Below are 17,315 nucleotides of genomic sequence, written 5' to 3' on the forward strand. Positions count from 1 at the left end.
AAGTAGAAGTTAGAGTCGTGAATTATATTAGCTAAGACAAGTAGCTTAGACAACTGGCAGGAACGTGCCAATGCACCGCTTCTGCTACATTGACTAGCGAACGGCCAAACTCACTGTGGAATTTCGTATGAGAGGTTTGTATCTGTAGCTCCACTTACCTTCCCCTACCAACAACCCCAAACAGGGGACGAACGGTAATATAAATGTATCATTTCGGTGTAATCTCTTTCACCAACAACGCTTTTCCTCCATTTTACAAGATAAAACAAGGGAGTTACGGAAATGATAAGAGTATCGTTGGCGCGACCTACAAGAATGACAGGGGGAACACCATTACTTACAACAATCACAGGCAATTGAGACTTTTGTAGCTCGCTGTGTGCGATGTGCAGTTAGGTTTAGCTGACTCTGCAGTCTCGCTTTAGACGAGAAGTGATAAATGAAAGTGTGGATCAGGCGTGGTGGTCAACGTAACACAACCTTCTCTCGCTTACTACTAGGTGGCGAGAGCATAGCCCGTTCAGAAAAGCGTGAGGCCGTCACGAAGTTCCCGAATTGTGCCAAAATTGAGACGTAATTACTTAGTGCTGAGGAGATGTAGAACGAGGACGTGGAGCACACAGCAGGCTATGACGAGCACAACCGACACCAGCGTGGTGTACTATGTGCTTCTTTTTTCTTATACGCCGTCTCTTTAGCACTATAGGGTAAATGCGCGTCATTTCTGGAATACGCAGCAACTACCCCAACTCCGAATTGAATTGAATTGTGGATTTGTATCTGATTGTGAGGCACACCGTAATGGGCTACTCGGCATTAATTCTGACCACCTGGAGTTTTTTAACGTGCACCCAGTGACCGCTACACGGGCGCTTTCGGCATTTCTCCTCCATCAAAATGCAGCCGCCGCGGTAGGGATTTAATCCCGCCACCTCATGCATAGCCGCGCAACGCCAGAGCCACTACGCCACCACGGCTAGTTCGCCCAACTTTCCTCTCTAATTGTGCTTCAATTATGTTTAAAATATTCGCCATCATTCACATGCTCAGAACTCTGTCGAATTGTCTGGTCGGTATTTATATTATGCATAAATACCGACCGACGATTAGACCGACAATTATAACCTGATACAAGCGATGGGTGGAGGTAGCGGCCTATAGTTTTTAGCTGATTTTCCTGCACGCACGAGTGTGAGTAAATGTACCACATATCACAAGCTCTTGCTGAAAGCCGTAAAAATGTGCTTGAAAACCTTTTTTTTTGTCGTGCTTGAGTTATTGCCATTAACGAGACACAATGAAAATAGCTTTTCAAGAATTTAAAGATGCCCTTGATGGCACAAATAGACATACTTGTTCCCAACGATGTCTTTTGCTATACTGTGCAGGAACGTCCTCTCCAGGAGGCATGGTCAGAAAAGCCATGGGACATAATAACATTGACGTCCTGCAAGCATCGATTGCAAAGGCTTCGACGACGAAGAAGGCACTGTATAGAATTACCCCTGCCGGCGTCCTGAGGCCAGGGGTAGTAACCTCCACGTCCATCTCCGTGGTGCGGGCGCCCGTCGCGTTTCGACATTTCGTCATCCACCAGAAGGCCTCCGTCACTAGGCCTGCCATGAACCGTTTCAAGCCGCTCTTGCTCTCCAGAATGCTGAAAACGTTCGACAGGACCCTGGCTCACTACCCCGTCGTGCCCGCCGACAAGGTCCAGAGGGTCATTGTCGTCACCTACTTCCGGGCCGGTTCTACTTTTGTCGGCGACATTCTGTCCTCGACGCCGCGCACCTTCTACCATTTCGAGCCTCTGCACATGTTCAGCAAGGACGCCAGGCTCGATGGCAGCGCGGCGGGCAACGCCTCCGGCTTGATCGGCCACCTGCTCCGCTGCGACTTTCAGCGCGTCCAACATTACGTACGCTGGGCTGCCGAGAAAAAGTTCCTCTTCAGGCGGAACCACTTCCTCTGGGCCCTGTGCGGAGGCCAGTACCCGGTCTGCTTCAAGCCAGACTACGTGTCCAAAGTGTGCGCTCGGGCCCCCGCGCAAGTCATGAAGATCACACGTCTGCACATGTCTCAGGTTCGCGACTGGCTGCACAGCAACCCGGACATTGCCGGATCTGTGAAAATTCTGCACCTGGTGCGCGACCCGCGAGGCATTCTGGCTTCGAGGAGGCTCCTGGACTGGTGCAACGAATCCAAGAGCTGTGCACACCAGGACACACTCTGTTCAGAGCTCCGCGCAGACCTCGACACGTTCGAGGACCTTCAGAGGACGTTTCCGAACAGCACATACAGGCTTCGATACGAGGACGTGTCTCTGGACCCAAAAAAGGAAGCTTTGAAAATGTTCGACGCTCTCGGGCTGAACTACACGGTGTATGTGTCCAACTTCCTCAAGACGCACACCAGGGCGCGTAAGGCGGACGCCCTAGATCCGTACTCGACGAGGAGGAATTCGTCCACGGTAGCGTTTCAGTGGAGGACTAAGCTGAACTACGAAGACATCGCGGATATTCAGCGGTCCTGCTCGGACGTGCTCCTTCGATTAGGTTACAAGACTATCACCAGTGAAAACGAGTTGCTCGACGAAGTACCCATAGCTCCTGTGCCGCATTTGATAGCAGCCAGTGTCCGTACGACCATGAGGGTGTCTGTGGGCACCGCAAGATAGTACATTAGTCAATGTATGCTTTTCATGAGTGCATTACGCGCGCTGGATTTTATTACTGCGGTTACGGTGAGAAATTTTGACTTTCTATGGTCCGTAGCTTGCTTAACGGACGAATAAGTGTGATCTGCAATTAAATATAACGTTGACTCCATTGTCAACCGACAGGAATGGTGACGTTGCGCTCTGCGAGTTCCCACTGCTGAAATGCCTGAATGACTGTCGGATCAAGGTATCTACGTGAGTGACATAATATGAGTGAAAATTTAGTAGTGCGATCGTGAACCACATTTCCAGATCGCGCCAAGAAATCGTGATGTGCTCATGGGACATGTGTGTGCGCATATTTGAAGTTCATCTGTTTTGTTTGACGATATAGTAAGCCTTCCGCCTTTGTTGCTTTGAATATGGCTACGTCAGCGTTTATGTGTGTGTGATGTGTCGCTGGTATTTCTTGTAGTTCTCCCGCATTTACGTTTGTTGCTATGAACATCAAGCGCATTCTAGAAGCACCCCCAGCAATTATTTATTGGTTTATAAACCTCTTGGGTGGTTGCTTATGCACAAGTTTTGACTTCGACTGCAACAGTAAACAACAGTAGGCGAAGTCAAGTGTTGACTGAAGCACTTAATCACACAGATGCAAAGCATTCACCGCTGGAATAATTTTTACGTTTGTGAATAATGCAGGTTTATAGGCATTTGGAGTGGTGGGATATATGACGCTCATGGTGCTCTCTCCCTATTGCGATTTCACAAACATAATTTGGGAAAGGTTCATTGACGAAAGGTCGGTAACGTATCGTTAGAACGGATATGGTATATAAAGGTTATCACTTGTTACAGCAATGTTATGTCTTTCCGTAATCAGAAGGAAAGCTGTACCTGGCGCCCTCAAAACGGTTACGATAGAAGATATGGTTGATTGTTAAAACAAATTGTAGTTGATTCTCCTGCATTTGATTCTACCTACACCTGCATACTATGGCGTTACTCTAACGAAGGGCACAGTTTGTTAACTTATATCCTGGAAGGCTTTTGACAGGTCACTTCAACGGTGACCATGTTTTGTAAGCCTGTGCTTTTCACCTTGAAGCGTTTTTTTCACGATACGGGCTTGGTTATGAAGCTGTGCAGGGTGTGCAGTTGTCATCTCTTATTTGTGAAAACTTCATTCAAATCACGTCTACGTGCACCTACACTATCTCAATTGTGCAGCAGTCTTCCTTTCATAGTGTTGACAATTGCATCATATTCGTAACGTGGTTCAAGTAGCAAAGGGTAAAGTTGTAAAGATCAAGAACAAAGAACCCATTTCAATGCGATTCCTTAAACGCTACCAACAGCAACAACAACAACAACAACAATAACACTAACAGCAAAAATAATACGGCGTATAGGTTTTAATTTATTGGTTTCATTATGACATATTTTGTGTGGATTGGTAGAACCAAAAGCAAGGTTATCTTCTTTATTAAAGAAAATTTTAACATGGAAAATCATATAAGAGCATAACACTCAACAAGTCGGTTTGTTATCTCCATCAATTTATTTGAGGCTAATTGGTGTGCCTATTGAATTGTCTAAATGCGGTTTTTATTTGTAGCACTGGACGGTCGAGGGATGGCCAACACTACGCGTTTGATAACATCTCTGCTTTGACAAAGGTACTCTGTTCACGCCTAGGCCCTATCACATGGAGAAGAGCTCTTGATAGACGAATGAAACCTGCTGAAAACTAGCGTGCGTTTGTGGCGAGGTATCGTGATTTGAGCGATAGAATAGGTGCACGTATTCGGGCTGTAGCCGTTTTGATTATGCGACTTGCTTCATGATGCTTAAGAAGACAACCGGTCACGTTGAGCTGTCAAAAACTACAATCTCCGGAAAGAGAACGGTTAGGGAAGAAAAAGAAACATATTTAGGCATCGTATAGGACCGGAATGAGTGAAGAGGCCTGATTGTGTGGCGATTTGCAGTGTTGCTAGGTGAGAATGATGTAGCGAAGGCTTTGTTTTCATGACGTGGCACAAAGAGAGTTGCCTCGAGCCCAGTCATTCCGTCCGAGCTTGTACAACTGCGTTTCCACGCGCAACGAGTCCTGCAATCGACCATCATCGGCGTTCCACTCGCCTGGCGCTGATGTCTAGGTGCCAAAACCTTGACTGGTTCAGGGAGCTTACGCACGGGCTTTTTTGTGCAGTCCATTTGTGTTTGGCGAGCGGGCATTGATGTTGCGTGTAAGCTTTAGGAAGCACGATATGGTGTTAAATTTATTGTCCGCGCATGACCACGAGACACAAGAACAGCATGATGAACAGTGTTGACGTGATTTTGACGAGAGGGCTAATTGGATTCGTTTACACGGCCCTAGGCTTTGTCGTTGGACCTGGAGTTCAAGAAGGTGAGGAGTCGTCAGCACTTCCCCTTAGTTGGGCAACTCGGAAGCCTATAGACAGTGCTGTTGGGCATTATATTCACGAGGAAAAACATTTTACGATATCTATTTACTGTGCATGGCAAAGTGCATAACTACTGTTATATCAGCTACAAAGAGTTTAAAATATTGATTGTTATCAGACTGCAAGGTATATTAAGATCACTGTGTTTACGTTCAGTCTCCAAAAACAGCAGCATGTCATTTTAAGCACAGTGTGGTGCGGAACATGCGAATATATAACGAAGGGCTAGTCAAGGCTGAGCTAGATTAGTAACGGTGAAGAGTTATATAATTTCAGATGACAAATGTGCTCTTAAAGCATTCATAACGCCTGATGGTGACTCATGAAAAGCGTTTCAATGGCACTATTAGCACTAGGACAAATTTCTCTTGAAGCTCCTCGTGACGCAATGTTCAACATACGTCATTCTTTGTGCAACGAAGATGCGGTCGACGCGTCGAAACGTCGTTATTTATAAGCTTCATTATCAGAAACGTAGGTATGGGTCATTTATCACATGCTGACGATGAATTGAGTGAAGTAAACGTAGAAATGCATGGCCACTCGTCGTGTCTGTTTCTCTGGTTTGTGTACATTTGTTTTTCCAAGTCGGGATTCCACTACCGTTGACGTCATAATGGGAGCACATGAAATGTGCTCATGTCTTCCGTGAAGGTTGAGTCATTTGGACTGGCAGGCGAATGGCACCCAGTGCTCATTATGATGTTGCTGTTACTCTATCATGTGTCGTTATGACTGAGCGTGACCGCTTGCTTGTTATCCAGCAGGAACTGGATGTGAAAACTTAGTGTGGACATTTCTCAGCATGTAAATAAAATGCACCATCGTTACTCCACTCTGGGTTATCATTTATGTCATCAAAGGTAACAATAGTATACTACATACATGCGCCGACTGAATTTAATAAATATGAGCGGATGCAAAATAGCTGTGTCGTGTTTGGTCGGATAGGATGTTCGACATGCCCGCGTCGAGAGAGAAGGAAATGGCTTTATTTAGTGTCCAGCAGTTTAGGAGCATAAGCCCAAGCCTAAACGGCGGCCAGTAGCCCTTGGGCCTTCGCTGTGTCCTCGGCCAGCTGGACGGCCCAGAGTTCGTCTTCCGGAGCCAAGCAAAGCAGCATAGCCTCCCACTGCTCATCTTTGTAAGCATTGGAAACTTATAAGAGGAGAAAAGTTCCATTATGCTCCTGGAAGTTACCCGACGTGGAAAAATATTGCCTTATTGAGAACTCACAAAGCTTTCCTTTGGTAAATGTCCTCTACTATTGGCTAGCCACCTTCGACAACAATATTCCCCGTTTCCCTTCTCCCGGTGTAGGGTAGCCAACCAGACACTCTTCTGGTTAATATCTCTGCATTCTCCCTTTCTCTCCCTCTTTCCACCATCATGGATGGATGAAAATTTCTCTCGGGAACAACTACAGCATAATAGCTTTTTTATTAAAATACGGGCCCTGTAATTTTCGTAAGTGTGGCACATTGTGAATGGCATGAAAAATAATAGATGTAGTCTAGAATGCGGCAGCTGCGGTGTTCTTTGGGTGCAGCAATCATGCACCCTTCCTACTCACCAACCAGCCACCGCCATACGACCGATGGAATGCTTACAAAAGTGCACATGATTAGTCCTTGCTTGAACGCCACTGTGCCACTGCTGATGAATGGCTGGCGATTTTTTCATCTAGAAGCAGGTGAATTCATTCACCAAGTGCCGGTTCAGGTTGCCGGTACATGGTAAAATGGTAACTACCCGACAGCTAGGATGCATGATTCAGAACAATCTCCTCTAAAGCACATAACTCGACAACACGTAACAAAGGCGGAATCGGCTTCTTCCTGCATGTTATTGTCTGGTGGTGATGATGACGGTGTACTTCGCGGTTATTTCTGCACTCCAGCACCATATGGCGCAAGGTGTTGGGCGTGTCCGGCGGGCAGAACTTATAGAGGTTCCGAAAAATGCTGCGGGATTTGCCAACACATACATTCTCAATGCCTAAGCTTCGCTTCCCAGATGATGAGGTGAGCAAAGTATTTTTTGCGCTTACTATGCAGGTAATACGTCGCCGAATTCCTCAGAAGCAAGGCGAAGTGGGTGCATGTCTTGAACAAGTTTCTGCGCACGTCAAGCAGCTGTAGAATCGCAACGTCACTGCTGCCTGCAACTGCAGCGCCTCTACAGAATGTCGCTGCGCTGATGAAACGTGCCTGCTCGCTTCTTACCTTTTCTTTGCGAACTAACAGAGTCGAAATTTTGGTTAACCGTCTGTTTAAGTTACTGTATATAACTATACTATTATTGAAGCAGGCTTCCCCCACGTGGTCAACGTGCTCTTTATCACACCTAGATGTTTCATTTTGCATGAGCGCAGCCTCAGGGAAGTCCTCTGACCAGAAATACAGAGTAAGCGGGCTCGATAAGTTAGAAGGAACGTTTTGTACCTGCTAGGAATACATTCAAGTGGGTTTGGAAGGCACAAAAGATTAAAAGTAGCCACGGTATCTTGAGAAGTAGCGAAAAAATGTCGCCACAGCCGCAGGAAGAAAAAACTTGTCTGAATACATAGCCTAAGTTGGTTGCACAGTGTTGTAGGAACGTTCCTTACGAGCTAGGTCTACAGTCACCTGGGTTTGCCAGACGCAAAAGGTTAAAAGCATCCCCGAATTCTCGAGAGGTAACCGAAAAGTGTCGCTATGCTGCAGTCATGGGCAATCAGGTGAGGAAAACATAGCTGGGGTCAAGTATAATGAAGCTGCTCGTTGGGGAACATTTCCTTTAGTGCGTCTAGATTTATTATTACCAAGTCTTACGACTGTATGCTCGTTGTCCTTAGCTGCAGCACGTAACCAAAAGAATTAACATAACAGGAGCACCTTCTGCATGGGTCTATGTAACGCAGGCACGTACCAAAGGGGAGGGGGCCCGGGGGGCCGCCCCCCCCCCCCCGAAATCATGACGCATACCCCCCCCCCCCCACCCACGTCACCACTTCTCACACACATTCCTAAAGCGCCGCCAAATGTTGAGACTTGACAGCGATTGGGCGGTCAACATTTGCTGCCTTTTTCACTTCTTTTGGATCGCGGTAGTTATCGGCATCTCTTGGGGTTTGACGGCCAGTTTTCTGGTAGGTTTGGTGCCCGCGCGATTAACTGGAAATGCGTTCAGTTCTCACCGTCTATTCAACGGTCACGCGCATCGTTGTTTCTTCGTTAGTTCAACCTTCTTCGTTTAGACTGATCCAGACACCAGGAAAGAGATTCAGTTCATGGTCAGCTGGTCTGTATGTACGTGGAACGAGTTGCGGCCAGCGAAAATGCCAACTGCGTTTACATTTTCTTTTTGTTTAATAATTTCCTCGAGTGACGACTCGCTGCGGCGCTGACAGATCCTCGGAACCAAATACCGTGATATGGGTTAGATAAGGTGGAAAATAAAATAATGCGAGACAGCGTCCATCATCAAAACCTGCAATAACCAATGAACTCAGACAATATGGCTGTCACCCGTTAACTCGTGTGGTTTTTCCTTAATTGTACAGCTCTTTTCGTGCAAAATTGTCAACTCGAAACAAGAGTCGCAAGGATTTGAGAAATTAAGCGATCCACTAAGGGAGAGAGCTAAGGCAACAGCCAAACAGGAAGGAAAAGCGGAAATTAACAAATTTTACCTAAGATAATCTAACAATTTAATTTAAGATAACCTTTTCATTTAAAAGGAAGTAGATAAAACGCCGCCGGAAGTGGAGGACAATTCCGTGTGTTCTGAATGACGCTGCTACAGTTGTCATTCGAGCCGCCTAACGTGGCCACTTCTCTGCTGTACTTATGTATGTGTTTTTCTAACCTTTCGCGGTGGGCACAATACGCGACTGACAGCCACGCATGGTTACGTAACTTATCAAATAACAATACGAGTCGGTTGTGGCACTTAACTGGTTAGAGCAGTAAACGAGGGATCCAAAGAAACTCTGATTGTTTCGCAAATATTTATTTCTGTATAATTCTTCCAGAGATAATTCAAAAACGTTACTTGAGTCGGATACAACTTAAGTCTGCAGGGAAGCCCCGTCCACGCCCTCATAATTAATTGCCAGCCACTGTTCCTCGCGAGGCTGCAAATATTTCGTACTTCAAACTTTTTCTGTTACCCAGATAAGGCGGTAACTGCAAAAATAAAATTATTAGGGTGTAATTTTATACCTTTTCCTTCGCTTGTTATAGCGGAATGGCGAATGCTTAATTCGTTAATAAACTGAAATAACATGCTTGCTTCGCTACAAGTATGAAGTTTCATGAGTAAAACGGGTTCAGTAGTGAAATGAACTGCCCCGCATACTTTTGAAGAGTGAAATGCTCAGACTCCGTACATTTTGCCCATGTCTGTTGCACACCCCATGGATTCCACCGATAAAAAGACTCTTCAAAACATCAGACGCTCCGGAGGTATCAAGTACGACGCCATTTTGAAAAGGCCGCATGACGACGGTTTTGTTTGCTTCTGTGATTGGCTGGCGGAGTAGCACAACTCCGCTCAGTCCGTGTGCCTTTGTTGACAACTGCTGTTTCTTGAAGTTCTATTCTACTAAAGTATTCTTTATTTCACAATTTCGCTTCTTTACTTGTTCTTGGCAGTGTTCTTCCTGCGCTTCTTTCCTGTGCGAGTCCATTAGACGTGGTGCTTTGTTTGTCAAGTAAAGGAGAGGTGCATCGCACAGGTGTACCTGTAAAATACACCTTATTTCATTTCTCTTTTGTGGGTTTGCGCGTTTTTATGGTGAATGGTGAGCGTTATTCATATTTGTACTAATTAAGGTAACCCCCCATTTGCATAGAATAATTGGCTTGGTTTGCCCCCCCCCCCCCCCCCCGAAAAGAAATCCTGGGTACGTGCCTGATGGAACGTCTTTTTTACTATTGATTGCTCACAAATGTGCAAGGGGACAACAGTTTCATTACAGAGGAGACGTAAGCTGCCGCTCACCCTGGTCGTGCGTGAAAATGAGGAAAGGTACGTGATGACGTTGTTATGTTTGAAGAAAAATTACCAGAAAAAAAATTATCCAGGGATAAAAACTCCGCTCTTCTCATATTGCCTAAAAAAGTACACTTAACGCACAGGAATCCATTGACAAATTACTGTAGAAAGCTAGACTTGTGGACGTGAGAAATTCGCTGGTACTAGCGTTATACGATAAATAGCAGTTATGCTTATTTAAGTCATTATTTTCGGAAGAACAACAAATCTCGAACAGGTAAGGATTCTGATTCGCCAGTCCGAACTTGATCCTCAGTATGCCTCAATATGGCAAAGGTTGCACTGTCTTTTTTCTTCCGAACAGATACACTTGATGACGGCCGGTGGTCGTTCCTCGTTATGTGTGCCACGAAGACGTAGTGCAGCAAATTATACAATTCGAGTATAATAGCTGGGCTTGTTTGTTCGTAGTTGTCGTTAGGGAATGCTGGTTTTAAGGTTGCCGAAAAAGTAGCCAAGTAGCCAGCCCTAACACATTGCGAGAACGAACCTTCAACCGCAGCCAAATCGGCGCAAGTTAAGCTAACCTCACAACCACAAGCTTTTCGACCTGGGGTTCCATTCTGGATATTGCCAAATTCCGCCATGTTGTCGAATTTGGTAATGGCGGAATTTGACAATGTCCGGCATGGTACCCGGGAATTACGCAGGAGCGAGTTCCCCTCGCTACAGGCAGAGCGCTCTGGCGAGTGGCTGGCTTGCTCCCGCATTTAGTAGCTTTGTCGAAATCAACTCCCCTATACTCTGATTGCGCTCGCGCGTGTTCTCCTACGCAATACTACAAAAGCAGAAAACAAGGCGCATGCGCTTGGAGCCGCGCATACCATTATTAACAAACACGGAGCCCATGTTTCCGAACGCTGCGCTGTAATAACGCCAGCAGCTTGACGCGCGAACGCGAACTGCGTCCGCTCTAACAGCATGGCCTCGAATATCGGACTGCGCGCCGCGCAATGTCGGAGCCTATTTTAAATATATGGCCTCCGAGATTGAGCGCTGCGTGCTGTCTTTCTCAGGCCGTCCCTTTCGTACGGAGAGCGCATAGTCGCGAATTTCCCTCTCCGGCCGCAGTGGCGCTGGCTGCCGAGGCATATGCGGGACGATGTACGTTTGTGCGTCACGGAACACACTTTCGCAATAATGTAGCAACACCGTTTGGACGTTGATCCGGGGCACGGGCAGTAGCTTCTTTAGGCTGGCACCAGGCAATCGACAAGACATTGAATGTAGCGACACATCAAGGAGCAAAATTAAAGCGAACGGAGTTCAGAAAAGGCGCGCGAAGGATAGGCATAGAAATGGTAAACTTTATTACATAGACATGCCGGGCGGTCGCAAGCAGGATAAGTGGATGCAAATTCAAACGCAGCTGAATGACGAAGCTGTTAGCGTGCAAGCGTTGACCGAAACACATCAACGAGATTTGGAGCAACCGCTTGTTATTGATAATTCGTACGGGAGCGTTGCAACAGGATGACTGGGTCAAGGGCAGGCGGAGGCGTAGGCATGATAATTAGGTGAGGTAAGAAGTGGTAAAGGGAGAAAGCCACATGGAATAAGGATATATGGATCAGCGGCACATGAGAAGGAAATACGATGTGGCTGGGAGTAGCATACCTGTGGACTACTAGTGATAGCGCAGGTAAAAAGAAAGAAATGATAGATTGCATTAGAAGCAATATTAATGAGTTCAGGAAATCCAGTCAGGTAGCATTTGAAGGAAATATGAATGCGCACATGAAAGATTTCGACCTTTTTAAGCAAGCACAAGGTAATTAAGATTGTAAAGAGACAACCCGGAGCCATCAAAAAGAAAGAGAAACAGAGACAGTAAATCGGACGCAAAGAATGGAAACAAAAAAGACCATGGAAATTTACAAGAATGACAAAAATGAAATTTGAAGGAAAAATGTGTACGATAAATACAATGCGAAGTGCCTCCCTATTAGAGACTCGAGCTGGTTATAATAAGGACAAAAACATATCGGGACAAATATTCACAACAACATCAGGTATGTGTGTGTTGCAGGGAAATTACGGAGACCACTCACATCCTAATGGAATGCGAAGGTATTCAGCCAGTGAGACCCATTGGTAACGTATACTTTTCAGAAGCGCTTGGACTTAAAGTGGATGGCAGCATCAACCTGTCAGCTGTAGAGATAAGCAAGAAATGTTTAGAGCACCGGTGGAAAAAAAAACTCGGACGTTTTCAGGAAGAGAACAAAATATCAAGGACATTTATGGGAAATGCTAGACTAAAAAGTATGTCAGTATGCCTGAGTAACTCAAGCAGGCTGTGTGACTACTTGCGAACACCCTGTTTAAAAGGGGATGCGAGGAAATCAACGTAACCATCCTTATTACTCTTCGCGGGTGCCTCTTTGGTGGTAGTCAAAAGAAATTAAAACGAAAAACAAACTCAATGCCATTCTACTCTGTGAAGGTGGATGACCAGCCGAGCTGCATATATGGTGATAAACTATATTATTCTTAATAAAGACACATACCACATGCATTGCCATTTTCTACCCTCCTTAATTTTGTACCACTTAGACGAGTATATCTTTGTGGTCGCTACGGTGGACTCGGCGTTAGCAGCCTTCGCGTCCATTCTCGCTTCTGCTCACGCTGTCGTTCTTGGTACGCATGCTGTTCTTCCACGGTCCGCACAATACGCGTCCTACCCATCACGCAGCCGGAACGCAACTGAGATAACGTGCCTGTGCAGTGCGTGACGTCACTAGCCAAAGGACACACCTACCGGCTATTTTAAGTTTGTCATTGTAATTTTATTTTGTTTATTATTATTTCATTTGTAGTTAGACTTTAGCGCATAACAGCTCCGCTGTAAAACGGCTTGCAGTGCTTCTTGCTGCTTTACGGCAAAATACAAAAGCGTATATTGTTACTTTGGACGATAGTATATTGCACTTAGCTTCGTTATTCCGGCGGGCAGACGTAATTTGACGTAGACGGTAAATAACGACTGCAGGTGGCACGAGCAGGGGGACTCGGCTTGACACTACAACTAAACTTTTTCTCCACAAGTGTTTGGTGGCTCAGTACGAAAAGTGTGTGGGCTGTGGTTCTTCTAAAAAGTAGAGTTGACCGAAACGGGACGAATTCTTCGCGGGGACGCAGACGTCGTCATTCCTGTGAGCTAAATTTTCGCCGTGAACAGGAATTAACAGCAGGCAGGATTTTTGGCTTTTCAAAACTAGAACGAACCAGAAACCTGATTATTAATTACAGAGCTAATGTTATTCCGCACCCCGATTACCTTTTTTCTGACAAGTTGTCTTTTATTAATTTTTAGTAATTATTTAGCATCTTTTAAGCTAAGTGTTAATGTAAATCTTGTTTTATATTTATTGCGGTATTTTATATTTCATCGCTCTATCTTCTGTCTCACTTCACGGCAGTACGAGAATTATTACCGCGTTGTTTCGTTTCCAATATGCTAATATTATTCTTAACCGGCCAATACCGATGGACTTGATAAGATTCAGTTTCCTTTCAACCTTTCGTTGCGAATGCGTCCAAGGCGCATTATGCGAAAATGCCTGCGTCTGTCATCTGTAGCAGCGAAAGGGCATCTAAACTTGCATTGCCATTGGCTGCGACGACAGGTCACGAGCTGCGCCTCGACCGAGCAAAGCGGGCGAAAGGGAACACCCGCTGGCGCGTCAGGCGTTGGGTGAGGGGAGAGGGCGTCAGCGCGACGCCACGTCAACCTCGCTCCCCCTTTCGGCACGAGCGCTCCTCGACGCGGCAAGAAGTTGGCAGAGCGGGCGAAAGGGTTCATCTGCTACCGCGATAACGCATCAGGTGTTGCGTGAAGGGAAAGGGCATTGCCGCGTCGGCGGCATGCGGCGCTGGCGGCACGTATTGCTATGGTACATTACTCGCAGCGCAAAACTGGAAGGACCGCTCAGCGCCATTCAATCGGACATTAATGCTTTCTCTTCCACAACTCACAGAAATGCCTAGTTGTCCTCGCAACTTTTGGTTCCCCCTTTTAGTCTTCTATAGCTGTGGATAGCCAGAGCCATAAACATATAACCTTCTCTCGTTATTACCTCCTTTGTGGGAAAACAGGGAACGAATGACTAGTAACGTTTCACGGAACAAAATCAGCAATTAATCTTTATGAGTGCTAAGTTGAGGTGCATGTAGTTATAAAAGTTGGGAATCGAGCAAAGAATTAAAGTGTGATAACGCATACACACTATGATGTGTTTGTATGATCGTCTTTTCTTCGTTTGTTTCTTAGAAACATGACGCGTAACATCGAATGCGTGACTTAGAACTTTACAACTGGCCTACGTGCTACCGGTTAAAGAATCTTCACACAGAAATGAGCGTTGTTGGAGCGGTGGCCCTCGTTTTCCGAGAAAGAATTGTTCTTTCTGCTTGTTTGTTGTAAGGCAAGTATATACTGTTGTTACTATTAGTGGTGGCATTTCCTTTTTTGGACTTTTGCTTGGGTCACAGAACAGGTTCGGTATATTAACATAAATTTACCGAAACCAGAACGCTCCTTAAAAAAAAGAAGAAAACACCAGCGCAAACAAACATTTGTTGCGCAAGAATTCGCTGTTACTTACGATGCAATACACTTTATCGCTTTTCGAACAACACGGTATGTAACTTCAAAAAAAGAAAGAAAGACAGTGCCGGCATTGTCAAAAATTTCTGCGAGAATTCGCTGTGTATATCTACGAAGTTAATTCCCATAAATAATATCAACACAGAATTTTTCTGATTTGCTGGCGTATGGGAAAACAGATACCTTGCCCGGGACATTCCTTAAAACAGAACGGAAGGAAAAAAAAGAAGAAAGGACAGTGTCCTAAAAAAATTTTTGAGAAAGGATTCACTGCGGTTAATTTCACAATGTTCATGCATCGCGACTACGCGATATCTGTGATTTTCGTGCATAAAATATTCGCTTGGCAAAACCAATACGCTCGATCAAAAAAAAAAAAGAAGATGGTGCTGTCCCACTTGTCTTTTGTGCAAGAAGTTACTGTGGTTCCCGCAACAAGCTCAGCATGTGTGTGAACTGTGTGCTCAGTATGTGCGCAACACAATATCTGTGTGAATTGCGCGCGCAAACTTCGCACTTGCTACGCGGATGCAATTTCAACCAGCAAGAAGCAGCGGCTCGATGCTGCGGTGGACAGCGCGCTTGGCGGCTCGCGGTGGAACTAGAGCCAACTACGCGCGAACTGCTGGGGAGCGCAGCCTATGGAACGGTCTGGGAAAGTCAGCGCGCGCCGATGGATCTCGGAGGACATGCTAGAAACTAGGAGAGTGCGCCAGTTTTTCTCCAGAGTGCTCTGCCTGTGCCGTGCGGCACGCGCTGCCGTTTTCCCGGTTATAAAGCTTCCCATCTGTAGTTTGGATATATGCGAAATGATTTCAGAGTGTGTGCCTGTCACTGCCGTCTCTTTATTTACTTATTTATTTTTTACATACTGTTTGCTCTCCTTGAGGGTACTGCGGGAGGAATTATACAAAAATATAGTTCATAAATTGCACAAATAAACGCAGCATGAAAGAAATCGCGAAAAGATTACGAAATGCCCATCAACAGATTAGGTAAATAAAGGAAATATTAATAACGTTTGGCTTCAAACAAGAAAACATCGAATGGGATGGGGGCGAATTTTTACAGGCGGCAAATTCTAAGACTCTGTACACACACACACACACACACACACACGCACACGCATATATATATATATATATATATATATATATATATATATGCGAGAAGAAAGGGGGTTAACCGAGGGGCACGGGTTTTATTAGTCATATTATAAGTAGCCAACAAACACTGACACCAAGGACAACATAGGGGAAATTACTTGTGCTTAATAAATGAAATAAAGACACGACAAATTGATGGAGATGAAAGGGGATGGAAAAACAACTTGTCGCAGGTGGGGAACGATGTGTTCCCCACCAAGATATGTTCAAAATGCCTGAATAGGCAAGTAATGCTAATCACATTAAGAATCTACTGTGAACGGCCTGTAAGAAAACTGGCGATCCATTAAGAAGAGATCCAGGACTGCAAAATAGAGAGTTTTAGCTTGAGCGTTTTTACGGCCAGCGGGGCGGAGCGGGCGAGCGGATACACCAGCGGAGAGGCGCGCGAGAAAATAGTTTTAGCCGGGCGGATCGCCCGTCTTCTCGAGCGGAGTAGAGTCACTTGCTCTGCTACTCCACCTATTGGTCACAATTCGAGTTAGAGTGAAAAGAATATCAATTAAACCTGCTAATAATGCGCTGAAACTGTTTAGTAAAGGTAGGTTCTGTGTTTTTAGTTAGTTATTTGGTTAAACTTCTAAACGGGCCTGAGCAGCGGTCGCCGTCGACTAAAGGGACTTTACCGTCGACAACGCAGCAGCGCCGGCGCTTGTGTTGACGGCTGCCATCTTGAATACCCATACACGCCCGCGCGCTTTTACGCACGCTCGCGCGCTGCCTATCGCTCCGCTGGAGAGGGCTTCCCAGCGGGCGTAAGCTGCGCTCCGTAAAAACGCTGGCCGGCCCAGCGACGTGCGCATGCGCAGTGGCGTCCGCGCTCGTCCGCTCCGCTCCGCTGGCCGTAAAAACGCTCAAGCTAAAACTCTCTAATGTGATGTCATTATTGCGTAAAAATTGGGAGTTAGTGACTGTATCGAAATCTTGGAGGAGTTGATAATGCTAGAGTGGTGAGCCGACGTAGTTCGTCCTGAAGGCAGCGTTATCGCATTTGATTTGTATCCTTTGTGTTTTTACAAGTCATTCGGAATCATTGGCTGCTGCAATATCATTACGCAGTGTTCAGTGTGTGGGCCCGAAAGGGTAAGAAATTATTCTTTACCAAATTACTTTTGTGGAAGTGTTTTGTAGTTCCCAGTTCGTTTTTTGCAAATGTTAATGCAACAGAAAGCTTTTCATGTTCCCCTGCAATTTTCTCATTGGCACTCTTCATCGAATTATAATATGTGAGGAGGAGGAGGAAATAACTTTAATGTGTCCTGAGGAACCCCTCCCCACCCACTCTTGGTTTAGTGGGCGGCAGGGGTCGCGGGCCGCACCCACGTTGGGACGGGAAGCCCGTGAGCCTCCGCCCTTTCGTG

The 17,315-nt window shown here is 45.8% G+C and overlaps 1 protein-coding gene across 7 annotated transcripts in view; it reads left to right on the top strand.

Moving 5' to 3' along the window:
* The window catches only part of LOC139061208 (carbohydrate sulfotransferase 1-like), a 78,941-nt gene extending 72,970 nt beyond the window's left edge, over positions 1 to 5,971 (top strand). For all 7 annotated transcript variants that reach the window (XM_070540861.1, XM_070540864.1, XM_070540863.1 and 4 more), the window contains one exon: positions 1,389 to 5,971. In XM_070540861.1, coding sequence (XP_070396962.1) covers positions 1,389 to 2,677 — 1,289 coding nt within the window. In that variant the 3' untranslated portion in view covers positions 2,678 to 5,971. The remainder of the gene's footprint in view (positions 1 to 1,388) is intronic.
* The last annotated feature ends 11,344 nt before the right edge of the window (positions 5,972 to 17,315 follow it).

Source organism: Dermacentor albipictus, chromosome 6, assembly GCF_038994185.2.
Source record: "Dermacentor albipictus isolate Rhodes 1998 colony chromosome 6, USDA_Dalb.pri_finalv2, whole genome shotgun sequence".
Classification (NCBI taxonomy): Eukaryota; Metazoa; Arthropoda; class Arachnida; order Ixodida; family Ixodidae; genus Dermacentor; species Dermacentor albipictus.